Genomic DNA, 16,590 nt, shown 5'->3' with positions numbered 1-16,590 from the left:
ACATACAGCACTCATAGCTGCTGCTGATGGCTTCAAATAAAACATTTGCATCACACTTATCACACCAAAATGTTTCAAAGGCCCCATGAAAACCCATTAAAAACTCATAGTAAAACAATGAAATGGTGGCACTAATATAGAACTCCAGTTCAGACCAATGTTCCATATTAAGATGGCTTTAGGCCAGTACCATCATTTACAAGTTTTCTTTTCCACAATGCATTTGTTATATTAACATGACTCCATCCACTATGCCACTTATAGATTATTCAAGAATACAGTACTGTTTAGAAGTGATCACAGTATTGTGACACAAAAGTCCAGCTTGCTTAAGCCTCCCTACCCCAGTAATGGTCCCAATGCCTCAAATCAGACACCCTTCCTCCATCAGTTCTTCAGCAACATATTCAGTCAATTGATCCTCTTGTTCTTATGTTCATTAGCATATGGCACTGGGAGTAATCCATTACTGCTGTTGAGATCTTGTTTTTTTTTTTTTTAAATTTCTTTCTGAACTCCCTCAATTCTACTTTCAGGGTCTCATTCATCTTCCTACAAGTCACTGGTACCATGAGGATTGTCACAATGGAAACAAAGTTCTAGGTCATTATCATTCACTACACAAACAAAAAATCCTGTTCTTTCCCCATTCCTTGAATGTTTTCCATCCCACCTCACCATCCCTGAAAGAATTCTGGTAAATTTCCTCTGCACCTACTTAAGGGCACTTTTTATTTTCTTAATTATGGCAATCAGAACTGACTCTATTTCTAGTTGTGTCCTATCCAATGCTTATAAAAGGTTCAACGTAACACTGTGGCTTTTACTCTCACTGCCTCTATTTATGAAGTCCAAGTAACCATATGCTTTGCTAACCACACTCGCCACCAAAAAAAAACTGATGCACGTTTACACCGCTGTGTCTTCCTACACTTCCAAATAATGCCATTAAGTTTTAATGCCTCCTAGTCACTTATCCCAAAATACAACACCTCACACTGTTAAATTCCATCTATCACTTGTCATTGTATTCTGCTAGCCTATCTGTACCAGGCAGTTTGTATTATCACTGTTTACCTGACACAGGTAAGTTTTGAAACTTTACTATATTCCAAGTTATGTCATTTAGAATAGATCAAAAACATACTAGTGGTGGCAGTGCTGACCTTTGGGAATACCACTATCTCTCCAGTTCAAAAATTAAATCAGCTGCCATGTCTCATGGTTCTGAGACATTAAAGTAATTTCTCTTTGAATCCAATTGGGCACTGACCCCATTTCATAAGCTTCAATTTTGTTAATTAGCATTTTAGTGGTACCTTGTCAAACAACAAAATCTGCAGGGTACATTTCCTTCAACAGCCTGCTTCTTCAACCTATTAGGGGATGCAAAGGCTTTGTGGTATTATCATCAGGCTATTAATTCAGAGACCCAGCTGCTGTTCTGGGGAGCTGGGATCAAATCCTGTCATGGCAGCTGATGTAATTTGAATTCAATAAGAATCTGATGATTTCCACAAATCCATTGTTGAATAAACCTATCTGGTTCACTAATGATATTTAGAGAAAGAAACTACCATTCTTATCAGGTCTGGATTAGATACGAGTTGGCGTTGACTCTCAACTGCCCTCTGGGCAGTTAGGAATAGGCAATAAATGCTGGCCTAGCAAAAAACAAAAAAGCACCATGGCTAAGTCTGACATACAACTTAGAATAGCTGGTTCAATATAAATCCACACACAAAAAGCAAAATAGCAAGGAAAGAAAAAGATTGAGAAAGAGAAAGTGTTTTTTAAAGCTCCATGACCATGTCCAATTGTTCTCAGGGGCATTCTCCATGGCAATACCTCAACCTGCCCATTTGCCACCTAATCAGCATATTTTTCCATGCAGGAAAAAAATTGTTCCCTTTGAGATTTGATATACTTGCTTCTATGCAAGATGAAAAGCTTCAACAGCATGTTTTTTTTCTCAGCAATTTCCAAGACTAATTAAATCATATAGATGAGACTCAAAACTTGTAAAATAAAAATCAAAAGCCAGAGAGTATTTTTGTACTAAGACACATTACACATCAAGACTTCACTTGTCCTTAAATTACACCAGCCTAAACATTTTCTGGCATATTTATTTTAAAACTAAATGGACAAATATTGCAACTTCAAGTCCTTCACCTTTGAGTGTTAAGATCAACGAGTGAGGCACCATTTTAGCTGCGTTCCCTGATTTTTTTTGCCACTGTATAGAGCTCTGAGGTCCATGCACCACAGCTACTTCCAGAAGTAGAAGTCAGTGCATCTGCACTGAGCATAGAAGGAACAACGTGGGATAGTAACTTTCAGATTTTCACAATTACCTGCAGCTGCAAAACAATGGCTAATATATTTTGTAATGTTAATCATCAACTAAAATACACACATTCAATTCTATGAACAATTTTCCTTTGCAGTAAGGATTAAATAACCACAAGAAATTTATATATACACCTTTCAGTATGGCTTGGTGTGATTTTAAGTCAATAAATGATAAGTGCTGATTAAATACAAATGCTGATTCTACTAACATAGCATCTAAAAAGTAAAAAGCTAGATTAATATTATTTCCAGAATGCTGCTTGTATTAAAGATATCAAATTAGTTTTCTAGATTACCATTTGAAAATCTTTGCAAGATATTTTGAACTGCAAATAATGGACAGTCTAACTTTTGTGGTTAAAATTATACAAGTTACAGAAAAATTAACAATGGATGGAGTCTTTCCTCAAGGATGATGTGTACTAAAGGTAAAAAGAAAATCAGAAATTTCACCAAGTTCTTGTTAATTTGTAGGTTGAAAAGCTCATCAAGATCTACTTTGGAATGTGCTGGAGAGGGAAAAAGAAATTTTTACTCTCCAAAGCTAATATTGAGGTCGTTCCCTTAAGAAAAAAAAACAACTTTAGTCAGTGATTTTATTCACATAAAAAAAATCAGGTTTACAGTCAATCAATTCAAACTAATATTGCAAATACTAAAATCTCAACATGGCGTTGAAACATTTTTTGAATTATACATCAAGAAAAGCAAAGTTTAAAAAAAGAGGAATTCTTCAGTTCAGCAATAGGTAGGAAGTACAGACAAATATACTATTAACATTTTGTGTTAGTCTTAAGAATCCACAAACTGGCAGTGAAACAAAATTTGTACAAGCAAAGTTTATATACAAGTCTAACCGCTGTATACATATGTTGCCTTTTAAAAAGAATCAATTTTTTTGTATGCAACCATACTGTTTACTTTGTGTATGGTTGTAGTAAACGATCTCAGGCGAACTTCTTCAGAGTTGTTAATGAACTGCGGCCCCGATTCTTCCCACTTTTCTGGTACCTCCAAGTCTTTATCTGTGTATACTAGAAGATCAAAAGAACCTGAAAAAAAAATTAAAGTGGCAAATGCAAACATGAAAATCATTCAGCCATCCAAAAAAGGTGCTAAAAAAGGTCTCCATTACAATATTCAACTTTTTTTAAAAACACTGATTCCAAAGATTTATTCTCTATTGTTCTATGTACATACGCATTTCAAGTAATTAAATAAATGTAGCATCCTAGTCCCATAACTTGATGTGAAGTAATTTTCCCAAATGTTTTCCATATTATGCATTATCTCATATAAGATTGCAATACCACTCAGATGTACCAAGTCACTTTTACCCTGTCACATTAGACCATGAGACACAGGAGCAGAAACAAGGCCATTTGGCCATCAGGTCTGCTCTACTATTTGATCATGGCTGACATGTTTCTCAACTCCATTCTCCTGCCTTCTCCCCACAACTCTTGGTTTCCTTACCATTCAAGAACCTGTCTTACATACAATCAAGGACTTGACCTCCATAGCCCTCTGAGGCACTGAATCCATTGACCAACCACCCTCTGGGTGAAGAAGTTCCTCCTCATCTCAATTCTAAAAGGGTTCTCTTCACTGAGACTGTCCTACTCTCGCCTAGTAGTGTAAATATCTTCTGCATGCCCACCCTATTCAGGACTCTCACTATTCTGTAAGTTTCAATCAATCAGATTTCCGCCTCTCATCACTCTAAACGCCAGACCCGGAGTTCTCAACCACACCTCATGTCAAGCCCTTCATCCCCAGGATCATCTTTGCAAAGTTGCTCTAGAACCCCTCGAACCTCCTACACATCCTTCCTTAGATATGGGGCCCAAAACTGCTCAGAATATTCCAAATGTAGTCTGACCAGAGCTTTACACAGCCTCAGTAATACATTTCTGCTCTTATATGCTAACCCTCTTAAAATGAATGCTAACTTTGCATTTGCCCTCCTAACTACCAACTGAACATGCACGTTAACCTAAGTCCCTTTGTACTTTGGATTTCTGAAGCCTTTCCCCATTTAGAAAAGAGTCTACACTTTCTTCTTTGTACCAAAAAGTGTAAGTTAGAGATCTTATGAAACTAGGCTTTTTCATAAGATGAATCACTTACAGAAAAAATTAACTCTCTCTCCAAAAAGTACTACCAGACCTGCTGAATATTTCCAACATGTCAAAATGATCAATTTTGAGCAATGCAGTATTTTGCTTTCATATTGTGACATCAGGAATCAGTTCATTACTTGTCATTTGAACAATTTCCCAGATACCTTGGTCCAGAGACAGGATTCAAGGTACAAACTGACCAGCATTTACAGCTTCAATAGATCATACGTTAACTTGGATGGTGATCACCAAGACGCTTAAGCCTCTTTCAATTTTATCCATAACCACTTCAGTACCATCCATGGAATGTGTGTTGTCCATTATGACTTCATTAATTTTAAGTTAACTTCTCTAAAGATCCAATACAATGAAAACTGCATATAAAATCCCAAAAAGTCAAAACTTCAACTTTAACAGGACTAAATTGATGAGAGTGATGTTTTCTTAGAGAATGCAGCCAAAACCATGTCTGTGGCACCACAAATGACTCAGTGGTAATAAGTCAGTGTGAAACTTGGCAACTGATCCCTGTAGGCAGAGGAGAATGGGAGACTTTCACACACTCCAGCAGAATGAGGAAGCTAGTGCAGAGTCACCAGAGGCCACCTTGATCACTAATCTGTTTTCCATTTTGGGTTTGACTAGTGGGATAGTTGCTGAGAGAATGCAACAACAACCAAGTCTGTGGCATTACATGTGACTCAGCTGTGTAGGAGGGGAGGAAGAAAGTGGAAGAAAACAGTAAGGATGGGAGTTGATATGAAACACTCATCTCTGAGGGAGTAAGTGTGACAGTGGGGTAATCTGGAAGCAAGTTGGTTGTTTGGGTAGCTATTGGTGCAATATAAAATAGTAAGGAAGGAACAAAGACAAAACTACTGGTCACATTTCACCATCTTATAAAAAAGTGTTTACTTACAGGCAGTGTCAAGTAAAGGCAAGAATGTCACTGTAGCAGTGATCTGTCTAATGACAGACCGAATTTCATCTTGAATCGCTTTCTCCGATTTCTCCCTCGGTTGGCTGCAATGAGACAATTACAGTGAAAGCACTTTATTGGAGAACATTTAGTATCAATATTCTTGGCCTTTTGTCAAAACTGAAAACTGTAGAAGCCACTTCACAAGCACTACAAATCTTAATATAGGAATATTTTGATGGATTTAACTTAAAGCCAAGACTCTTCAGCCTTCCGTGTGTCTCAATATATAGACATGAAGTTCCTCTTTTATTGCCTAAAATGCTGAATAGTAGTTGGCACTCAGACAATGGAACTATGATTTTAAGCTCAAATTCTGACATTAAAACAGGTCCTGATATTAGAGATAAAACCAAGATGTCAGTACCAACTCTACTACACAAGTGTAACATACAATATACGACACAAAAACATTAAATTTTTAAAACATTTTTTCTACTGATTCTCCCCATTTCAACTAAAATCTATTCTAGCACTTCTGGGAGTTTCCCCCCAATTAAAAAAATTGAGCATGCCTACGGGAAGCGACTATTTCGGAAACCTTTATTTGTGTAATCTGGCCTCAGGCTGGCAGAAAGATAGCTCCCGTGATTTCTTATCTGCCTAAAACTCCGAAATCAAAGTTGTCATGATTGCCTTGTCTGTGGCACAAGCCCCTAAATTGCAAACCCAGATAGTTCTCCAGCATCACTCCAGAGGCATTTATTTTTTCCTCTTACATAGGGTACTTCCTTCAGCATTCCTACATTTACTAGTCTTTCACTTTCCTGTGTATTAATTTGATACTTAAATTCATACAGTTCTCATATTTTCTCACATCTTTCACAAAGTCAGTAGTTCCTTGCAAGGATTGAAAGTGTCTCAATATCCTCAGGACAGAGTGCCACTACTTTGTGCAGAGTTCAGCCTCAAGCCCTTGCCTTCAGACTTCTATCCCTTGAGCTTGGCTATCACCATCACCACAGCACAGCTGAAGTCACAAACAACATCACTTGTTATAGTTGATTCAGAGATAGTAGGAACTGCCGATGCTGGAGAATCTGAGATAACAAGGTGTAGAGCTGGATGAACACAGCAGGCCGAGCAGCATCAGAGGAGCAGGAAAGCTGACATTTCAGGTCTGGACCCTTCTTCCTGCTCCTCTGATGCTGCTTGGCCTGTGTTCATCCAGCTCTACACCTTGTCATCTCACTTCTTAAGGTAATGTCTATCATCCTGGTTATCTTCAGTCTAACTTTTTGCATATCTCCTACATTGTTTAGGACAGTTAGGACTGGAACAGAGTACATCTCCAGCAATGGCTTCTCTTCCTGTCCCCCAATCACTCTGGTTTTAGAGCCTTTAGGATTTAGGAGGTCACCACAAAAGTATACACTGTGTACAGCATAAAGTAAAATTGGAAACTAAACTGAGAACAGAATAAAAAGAACTCACACTCAATCCCTACTAAATACATATTTAAGAGCAAAGTTATTAAGCACCTCCAGAAAATGGTAATTAATGCAAATAATGGTTAGGGTAGTGGAAGCAAATTCCTAAAGTAGTTTCAGTAACAACTGGACCCTGATGGGATATGAAAACTGTGGTTAATCAGGATGTACTAGCCCTTATCCTATGAAAATATCAATATCGTGACACATAACTTCATTCTGGTGATGTTGCTGAGTTATTATAAAGCAACTCAGCGCATCACCACAAGCAGGAAGCATGAGGTACACAAATCCTAACTGTTTGTGATCTCAACAAGCTTTTGTTTGCCCGTACCAAATTATTGCATAATGTAGTAAGTACAATGGTAGGAAATGTGGTTATATGGAACTTGCAGATTAATTAGTATAAAGAATGCAAACTTTGAAAAGGCAGTCAGCAATAACTCCATTGAATTATATATGACGCATGAACTGTGCCTCTTCCTGGCTGGATGCTGCTGAAACAGCAGGGTTTCTATCATTCTTATTCTTGTTCCAAGCATTTATAATTTGGTCACAATCTCTTGGAAAGTTCAATCATTCCAGGTTGATGAGCTTTTATGAAATTAGCCTGAAACATCAACTGTTGATCTCTCCATGGATATAGCCAAGTCTGCGTATTTCTAGCACTTTTGTTTTTCACTTTACCAGAGTAACATCATGCTCTTAAAAAAAAGTAAGTAAATCCATTGTAAACATCTGAACAGAAAGATCAGGCACTTCCAAAATGAACGTATTTAGGATGACTATTCAGTATACTATTGAAGGAATGTTTCAAGTGCAATGGGTCTTGAACCCATAACCTTCTAACTTAAGTGCCAAGTTGACTCAGTGCCTCTAACACCAAGCTATCAAAGTAAACATGCAATTCTTTAAAAAAGACTTTGATTTCTGAGCCAAGAATAAACAGAGAAATATATTGAAAACTGATAAATAACCCTTTTCCTCAGATTATAAAAAATGTAAATCAACAAACAGATCTAAAAATCATCAACTGTAATTCTGTGGTAGTTACAGCATACAAATTGGTTGAAGCAAAGTTCCCAGCCCTCATTACAGCATTGGTCCAAACAGGAGCTGAATTCTAGAAGCAAAGAGAGTGTGGTGCCTCTAAATGCCAAGGCACCATTTCATGAAATGGGACATGAAAGAAGTCTGGCAAAACTGAATCAATGGTTTCTCCAACAAAACGTTGCTAAATTCGATGCAGAATAATACATCTAGACTGATAATTCCTGTGTTAGAGAAGTTAAAGAAAAAAATTATTTTAACCTCAACCAGCTGTTCAGGGAGGAAATACCACCCTAAAGTGTCAACTAAAACAAACTACTAACAGATTTACAACATTTTCAGACTAACTTATTTGATTTCCCACATCTTGTGAAGTACAATCCTTGCTAAAAACAATGAATTCTAAAAACAAAATTCTGCACAAGTTTGCCAGAGTTTAGTCCTGAGGATTAATACTTTCCATGATTCTCCATTGAAACACCTACAAATTAGTCAAGCACATTCATCTCTGTGGGATTGTTCATTATAATTAACTGTCAGCTATTAACCAAACAACTTGATAATTAGCCCTTTGCTACAAACAATGGCCTGAAATGTGCCATAATCAGGACCAAGTAAGCATGCTTGCCACTACTCAAAAGATCAGGGGCGTAGTCTGAGTATTCAGGCCACACCATTCAGGAGGGATGTTAGGAGGCACTTCCACATACAAAGGGTAAGGAGGGTTCAGAACTCCCTTCCACAAGTGGTAGTTGATGCTAGATCAGTTGTTAATTTTAAATCTGAAATTTTTTTTTGAGCCACAAAAACAAGAAAAAGGTATTAAAAGGGATATGGGCCAAAGACAGGTGCACGGATTTAAGCCACAGATCAGCCATGATCTCATTAAATGGCAGAATAGGCTTGCAGGGCTGAATGGTCTACTTCTGTCCCTACATTCCATCTTTCTCCATTAGAGAATAAATTTTTTCACCAAATCAAGGTGATATCCTGGCGTGCAGCAGAAGTGACAGTGTGGTTGCCCATCTTTGCTGGTGTGCTCACACAACAAATCAGGAAGATAAAAATACTGAAGGCCCACTTTAAATTTAGTTTCAGATAGTGAAAGAAACATGGCTGTGGTAGCTACCATCTAATTATTTAATAAAGTAGCAGACATTTTAGAGAAAATGCTTTTAAAAATATGCACTATTTCTAGTTATTCAAGAAAGCTAACATATCTCAAATATAAAATTAACTTACTTAGGGCCAGTAGGAGTCTCTGGCAATAATCACAATGTTAGCGATGGTCTCAAAAGACCGAGGCTCACTCACTAAACGTAGCTTTTAGAGTTTTTTTTAAAAAGAAAATGACAGAGTTAAGATGGCAGTTTTTAGGAATTCACAATTGCAAGGGAGGTGGTAGTGTGTGGGCAGCACACCCTACGGATGAGTGCAGACTCTGGAGTTCCACACCATCTTGCATACGATTGACCTTCCGAAGTTGTCAGCATCTGTGGAGTTGATAGTGGATGCTGACAGTTTTGCTATTAATCGCAGCAAGATTCAGGTCAATGTATAAACTACATGTAACACAATACACAGCATTGAATAGAAAAAAAAGAGTTAGAAGAATGATAAAAACAGTAATAATGGCAGATTCTTCTGCACCTTGTGATACTGGCATGGCACCATCTTTCTGACTGGTAATATAGCTAACATAGCTAACATAGCTACAAATAGCTAATTTTCACAGCAGCACATGGGTAAGATGGGTATACAGAAGATACTCAGTGGTATTAGCCATGGCTCAGATGGTAGCCTGTCACCTTGAAGTGAGAAAGTTGTGGCTAAAGTTCAACTTCCAATGTCAGTGCACTATACAGTCAGAGGTTCTGACTTTGAACTGAAGTATTCCACCATGTCTTCATATGCCCCATTAGGTGAATAATGAGGATTACACTGTTATTTAAGAGAATGGGGAAATCTTCCAGCATCCCTGCTGGTATTCATTACTGTATCTGAGACAAACAGATTATTTGGTCATTTAGCTCATTGCTTTTTGTGGGAGGTTGCTTTGTGCAAGCTGGTTGTCACACTTCCTACATTACAGTAGTGACTACAGTTCAAAAGTATAATCATTAGATGCGAAGCTCTTTAGTATTTGAAAAGCACTATTTAAATACAATTTCTTCATTTTACTTATCTAGCACCTGTGGAGTCTCTGGAAAACATTGAGTAGCACCATGAGTCTGCAGTACTGCAGAAGATAGTAAGGTTGATCTACGTAACAATTCTATCTTTGCACCGGTCATTGAGATAGTAAGTACAAAGGTTATGCGTACAAAATCTTTGAATTATTAGTTCATTGCTTATTGAACAATTTGGGTGTTGAATTACTCAAAAATGAACAACAATCTGTTCTGGCATATTTTTCATGATTACTGTTATAGGCCCATGTTAGAGATTGATTCTGTCCAATAAAACAAGATTATAATTTCTAGCAGGGGTTGATTAGCTCAGTTGGCTGGAAGGCTGGTTTGCAATGCGGAATGATGCCAACAGCATGGGTTGAATTCTCACACCGGCTGAGGTTACCATGTAGGACTCTCCTTCTCAACCTTAGTACTCAGGTTAAACCTTCACCAGTCACCTCTATCTAATGAGAGTGTAGTCCTGTAGTCTGGTAGGACTATGGCAACTTTACGTTTTTATTCCCCAGCTGTAGACAAATGAAGGGAGACAGAACTTTGAACAAGAGGAAAACTACAACTGATTAAATTTAGTAATCATTTCAATAAAGTAACACCACACACCAACACATGACAAGAAGTGCCACTGTTTTCACACTTGCCACTTCTATGCATTATTATAAGTTTTACAAGTATTCTGCTAGTCCTTCAGAAATCAGTTTACAGATCATACTCGGATCAGCACGAGTGAGGGGAGCATCATGCAAAAAGTAAAAAAGAAAAAGCAACTACAAAGAATCCAATCAGCTAGTCTTTCTCAAAATGATACCATCTAGGTTAAGATAGATCTAACATTTTTGAATCAAAGGTGATTCTTGAGGTAGCAATTTTAAACATGGTGTTCGAGTCACATGTTGCTTGGACTGGCATTCATGCCGTCTCAACAATCAATACTTCTCAGGATTACTTACCTGTTATCAGTCATGGTTTTGTCACACTCAATGTCAAACTGCCATCTTTCCAGCACCTCATTAGTTTCAATGCTGTTGATGACCACCACAAGTCTTTGAACAAAGTGATTACATAACCAATCTGAAAACACAAAAACACATTTAAAGATAACCAGTTTTCCAAAAAGGAGAAAGCAGTAATTTAGCTAATCTTTTAAAGAAAGATAATTAATCCAATACAACCTCTGATCTGATTATAATACTGAATTGCATCTATTGTTGAAAGAACCTGACAAATTTCCAAACCTCAAGCTGAATAAACAACAATTCCATATGATTTTGTCACATCTTTTGATAACTGTTTAATATTTGCCATTGCTCAAGAGAAATGAATTCCTAATCAGATTGGCAGATTTCTACTCTTAGGCTACCTGCCAATTTATTCTTTGTTTTCACTAACATTAGCTTAAACTTAATCTGCATTCCATCCAGTCCAAACATCTGCTACATCATTGGTATTTCACACGTTTTTTTTTGTGAAAATGATAGAAAGATAAGAACAGAAGAAATAGGGCACAGTAATGCAGATGCCAGAAACCTGAAATAAAAGCAGTAAGTAATGGAGAGACGCAGGGGATCTGCAGAGAGAGAAAATGTTGTGTTAGACATGACTTGCGTTCAGAATCACACTAAAGAAGCATATTGCAGTCCAACCATTAACACACCTTCTCATTGCACAGATGCTGCCAGACCAGAGTTTCTCCAGCAATGTGATGCAAATAGGGAGTGGTAATACATGACAGATCGCAAGAACTGCCGATGCTGGAGTCAGAGATAACAGTGTGGAGCTGGAGGAGCAGGGCAGGCCAGGCAGCAGAGGAACAGGAAAGTTGACATTTTGAGTCGGGACCTTTCTTCAGAAATGGGGGAGGGGGCAGGGAGCTCTGAAATAAAAGAGAGAGGAGGGGTAGGTAGGTTGGATAGTGATAGGTGAGTGCAGGTAGGCAGTGGTGGGGATTGATCTATGAGGTGGGAGGAGCAGATAGGTGGGAGAGAAGGTGGACAGGTGTGTCAGGTCAAGGAGGCAGGGATAAGGTTGCTCATGGGATGAGGGCAGGGGTGCGGTGATTTTGAAACTGGTAAAATCCACAAGACGACCATTGGGTTGTAGGCTCCCAAGGCGGAATATGAGGTGCTGCTCTTCCAGTTTGCGGATGATGTCATTGTGACACTGGAGGCTGCCCAGAATGGACATGTCACCCAGGGAGCGGGAGTGAGAGTTGAAATGGTTCGCTACTGGAAGGTGCTGTCGTTTGTTGCGAACAGAGCACAGATGCTCTACAAAGCAGTCTCCGAGCCTCTGCTTGGTCTCACCGACGTACAGGAGGCCACATCAAGAGCAGCAGATGCAATAGACAACATTGGCAGATGTGCAGGTGAACCTGTCTGATGTGAAAAGTTTTTTTGGTTCCTTGGATGGAGGTGAGGGGGGTGGTGATGTAGGGGCAGGTGTAGCACTTCCTGCAGTTGATAGGAAAGGTGCTGGGGGTGGTGGGGCTAGTGGTGCTAGTAGGGCACGTGAAGCAGACGAGGGAGTCGTGGAGAGAGCGGTCCCTACGAAAGGTAGATAGGAGTGGGGAGGAAATATATCTTTGGTTGTGGGGTCAGATTCTAGGTGGTAGAGAATGATACATTGAATACAGAGGTTAGTGAGGTGATATGTGAGGACAAGGGGGATTCTGTGTTTGTTTTTGTTGCAGGGAGGGGATGTGAGGGCAGAGGTGCAGGAAATGCAAGAGATGCAGTCTAGAGCGTTTTCGACCACCGAAGCGGGGGTGGGGGCGGAGTTCAGTCCTTGAAATAAAGAGGACATCTGAGACACGGCAGAGGAGGAGGAATTGGAGTAGGGGATCGCATTCTTGCGGGAAGGTGGGTGAGAGGAGGTATAGTGTAGATAGCTGCAGGAATCGGTGGGCTTGAAATAGATATCGGTTTTGAGGTGGTCACCAGAGACGGGTCCAAGAAGGAGAGAGAGGTATCAGAGATGGTCGAGGTGAACTCGAGGTTGGGTGAAAAGGGCGTTAGTAAAGTTGATGAACTGCTCAAGCTCCTCGTGGGAGCACAAGGCATTGGCGATACATTCATTGATGTAACGGAGGAAGAGGTGGGGGTTAGTGCCAGTGTAGCTGCAGAAGAGGGACTGTTCCATGTATCCTACAAAGAGGCAGGTATAGCTATCTTTCCCTGCAATCGCAGGAAGTGCTACACCTGCCCCTACACCTCCCCCCTCACCGCCATCCAAGTTAACCAAAAAAAAAGCGCTCACATCAGACATAGATTCACCTGCACATCCGCCAATGTGGTCTATTGCATCCTCTGCTCCCAATGTGGCTGCCTCTACATTGCGGAGACCACTTTATAGAGCACCTGCGCTCTGTTCGTGACACACAACAACACTTTCCCATCATGAACCATTTCAACTCCCCCTCCCACGGCAACATGCCCATCCTGGGCCTCCTCCAGTGTCACAACGACACCACACAAACTGGATGAGCAGCACCTCATATTCCGCCTTGGGAGCCTACAACCCAATGGTCTCAATGTAGACTTTACTGGTTTCAAGAGGTCCCACTCCCAGCCTCATCCCATGACCAACCCTCCATCTCAACCTCACCTCCTTGACCTGACAACCTGTCCATCATCTCTCCCAACCATCCGCTCCTCCCACCTCACTGACCAATCCCCACCACTGCCTACCTGCACTCGCCTATCACCATCCCGCCAACCTTCCCCAGACCCACACCTCCTCTCCATTTATTTCGGAGCTCCCTCCCCCATTTTTGAAGGGTCCAGATCCGAAACGTCAACTTTCCTGCTCCTTTGATGCTGCCTGGCCTGCTGTGCTCCACCAGCTCCACACTGTTGGGCATCTAATCGGAGCCTGCTTCAGCATTCAGGAAAAATCAGGGCTGATTTTCAACATAAATTCTGTTTTCCTGCTTGATCCTCAGAACTTTTCATTTCAAGACCAAAAATCTATTAAATCTATTTAAAAACAAGTTACAATACTGAACACTTCTGCTCTCCATTAATGGAGAATTCCAAGGATTCACAACTCCAACTTGAAAAATCAAACAAACCAACACTCATCCAAATGGTCATTTCCTTATTCTGAAACAATACTTGTTTCAAATTCAGCAACTGGAGAGGTGGCCTGTGTCAATCCCTTCAGAATGTTTTACTTCAATTAAATCACCTCTTAATCTTCTATACTACAAGTATAAGTCAATTCTCGTCAAATCTTCCCTTAACTACATCATCCAAGAAAATGCAATGGGAAAATACCACAATCCTTTTGTTGGACCTTCAAACATTCTTCAGGTTATTTGTTGCTTCAGTCAGTCAACCTTTTTTCTCTTGTTCACTCCTTTACATCTCATAGCACCAGCAACTTATGTACAATGATAATACGCAAAAGAGCCAGCACAAGATCAATAATGGGGAGTGGGGGCACTCAGGAAAATACATGTTAGGTTCCTCTCATTGGCCAGGACACAGACAACTCCTCTGCTGTTTCAAAAACTGGAAGCTTTTATGAGGGGACACATGGGCCTTAGGATGATGTATCATCTGGAAGACACCATCTACAAAAGTGCTGGACAAACACTCCCTGGAACATGGAACTAACTCAATCTACACTCAAGAGATTGAGTGTCCTACTGGTTTCAGGTCAACATTATTCAGTGAAGCCAGAGTGTGGAGAACAGACTTCCAAAATTATTTTACCAACGACTACCAAAATTAAAAAAAAGGTCAAGATAATTTTTGAACTTATACTTGTGACTATAGTCCAGATCTGATCTGGTCTTGTGAAAAGATTTTACAAATATCAAATGCTAAAAATTACACAATGCAAAATCAATACCTTTTAGCTGGCCAACGACATTCTTTAAGTAGTTGTTGAGGGTGGGATCTGTTGTAACAAGCATTGTAAGGCCGTACTTCTGTACACGTGTGAAAGATTCTGGTGGATAGATTCCACGTTGGTACAAGATGCTATTGATCCCATAATCTAAAACAAAACATTGACAATTGCATTTACATGAAACAAAACTGACATGCTTCTTCAGGTTAATAAACAATATTACTGTATTGAGTCAAAACCCTTAATTATTGAAATTTACATCCTAAGATGCATTTCCATGACAGATGTCATAACATTCTGGCACATAATACACTGAGTGACTGAAAACATTTTTCCATTCACTAATAATCATACAATAGTGATAATTAAGCACGAATAAAGATAACTGAACAGTATAGTTGGCTATAGCATCCTTTAACTATATCAAATGCAAACTAAGACCAGACTGATTAAGTACAGCAGGCTATCCCAAAGCCACTGGGCACCAGGTAAATAAAGGTCAAACCTTAAACAAATTTTAAGCACAAAAACAGGTTAAAATACACATCTGAGCTGTTAGTTTCACTTGGAAACCCAAAATGTTTCGGAATCATAGAATCTCTAGAGTGGGACGAATGGCCTGCTTCCACACTGACCGTCCAAAGACCATCCCACCCAGACCCATCCTCGTACCCAATCACTGTAATCCTGCATTTCCCATGGCTAATCCACCTGGCCTGCATGTCCCTGGACACTATGGGCAATTTAACACAGCCACTCCAAATAACTTGCACATCTTTGGACTGTGCAAACAGGAGCACCTGGAGGAAACTCGCGCAGACATGGGGAGAATATGCAAATTCCGCACACAGTTCCCCCAAGCTGGAATTGAATCCAGATCCTCAGCACAATGAGACAGCAGTGCTAACCACTGAGCCACTTTTTCTGCCAGGAAAATGACTGTGGGGGGGCGGGGGGAGGGGGATGAAACTACAACTTATGTTGCAATAGAAAATTAAAAGACGTTAGTACACAACCTGGAATTTCAAAAGAAACCTCTTTTCACATACAAATGTACAAATTGCTACATGGTACGATTAGAGAATTTAGGTTAGATAAGTACAAGCAACAAAAAGAAACAAGGGTGACAAGAATCTTATTAGAGCAAGAATACCAGCAGAGCTGTTGGGCCTAGTGGACTGTTTCTGTGTTGTATCTTCTGTGTAATGAGGAAAGGTATAGTCATAACAAGTCAGCAGTAAATTTGTTTTCGCTAGATACAATCCAGAAATAAAACAATAGTTTCTATGGCCTTATCTCAATAAGATCTAGTTGGTAAAGAAAGTAAAGAAAGCTCGTGTTTCCAAAAAACCTGTTGGATTATAACCTGGTGTTGTTTGATCTTTGCCCTTGTCCATCCCAGTCCGACACCAGCACCTCCACATTAAAGAAAGCGAGACTGCTATTTAAACAGTAACTTATCAAATCTCAGAAACATTGAAAAGCAGATACAATAAATTACTGTGAAGTACTGCGTATATGCGCACAAATGCGGCAGTTTTGTAGATAATGTTTTCAGAGGCAATAAAACGAAGGTCAGTTAATTGTTCTGTGATGATAACGGTGGA

The 16,590-nt window shown here is 39.6% G+C and overlaps 1 protein-coding gene across 1 annotated transcript; it reads right to left on the bottom strand.

Annotated features, from left to right (window-relative positions):
• Nucleotides 1–2,941: 2,941 nt before the first annotated feature.
• On the bottom strand, nucleotides 2,942–16,385 carry mad2l1 (MAD2 mitotic arrest deficient-like 1 (yeast)). Its single transcript, XM_048601013.1, has 5 exons — nucleotides 16,350–16,385; nucleotides 14,984–15,130; nucleotides 11,080–11,200; nucleotides 5,398–5,501; nucleotides 2,942–3,407 (listed from the first exon to the last, which is right to left on the bottom strand). Exons 1-5 carry the CDS (start codon nucleotides 16,378–16,380, stop codon nucleotides 3,235–3,237), a joined length of 576 nt encoding a protein of 191 aa, XP_048456970.1. The 5' UTR covers nucleotides 16,381–16,385; the 3' UTR covers nucleotides 2,942–3,234.
• Between the last annotated feature and the right edge of the window lie 205 nt (nucleotides 16,386–16,590).

The sequence above is a fragment of the Rhincodon typus genome, chromosome 1 (genome assembly GCF_021869965.1).
Source record: "Rhincodon typus isolate 14 chromosome 1, sRhiTyp1.1, whole genome shotgun sequence".
In the NCBI taxonomy this organism is placed as follows: domain Eukaryota; kingdom Metazoa; phylum Chordata; class Chondrichthyes; order Orectolobiformes; family Rhincodontidae; genus Rhincodon; species Rhincodon typus.
The sequence above is the reverse complement of the archived record's forward strand: the minus strand, read 5'-3'. Positions and strand labels throughout refer to the sequence as shown.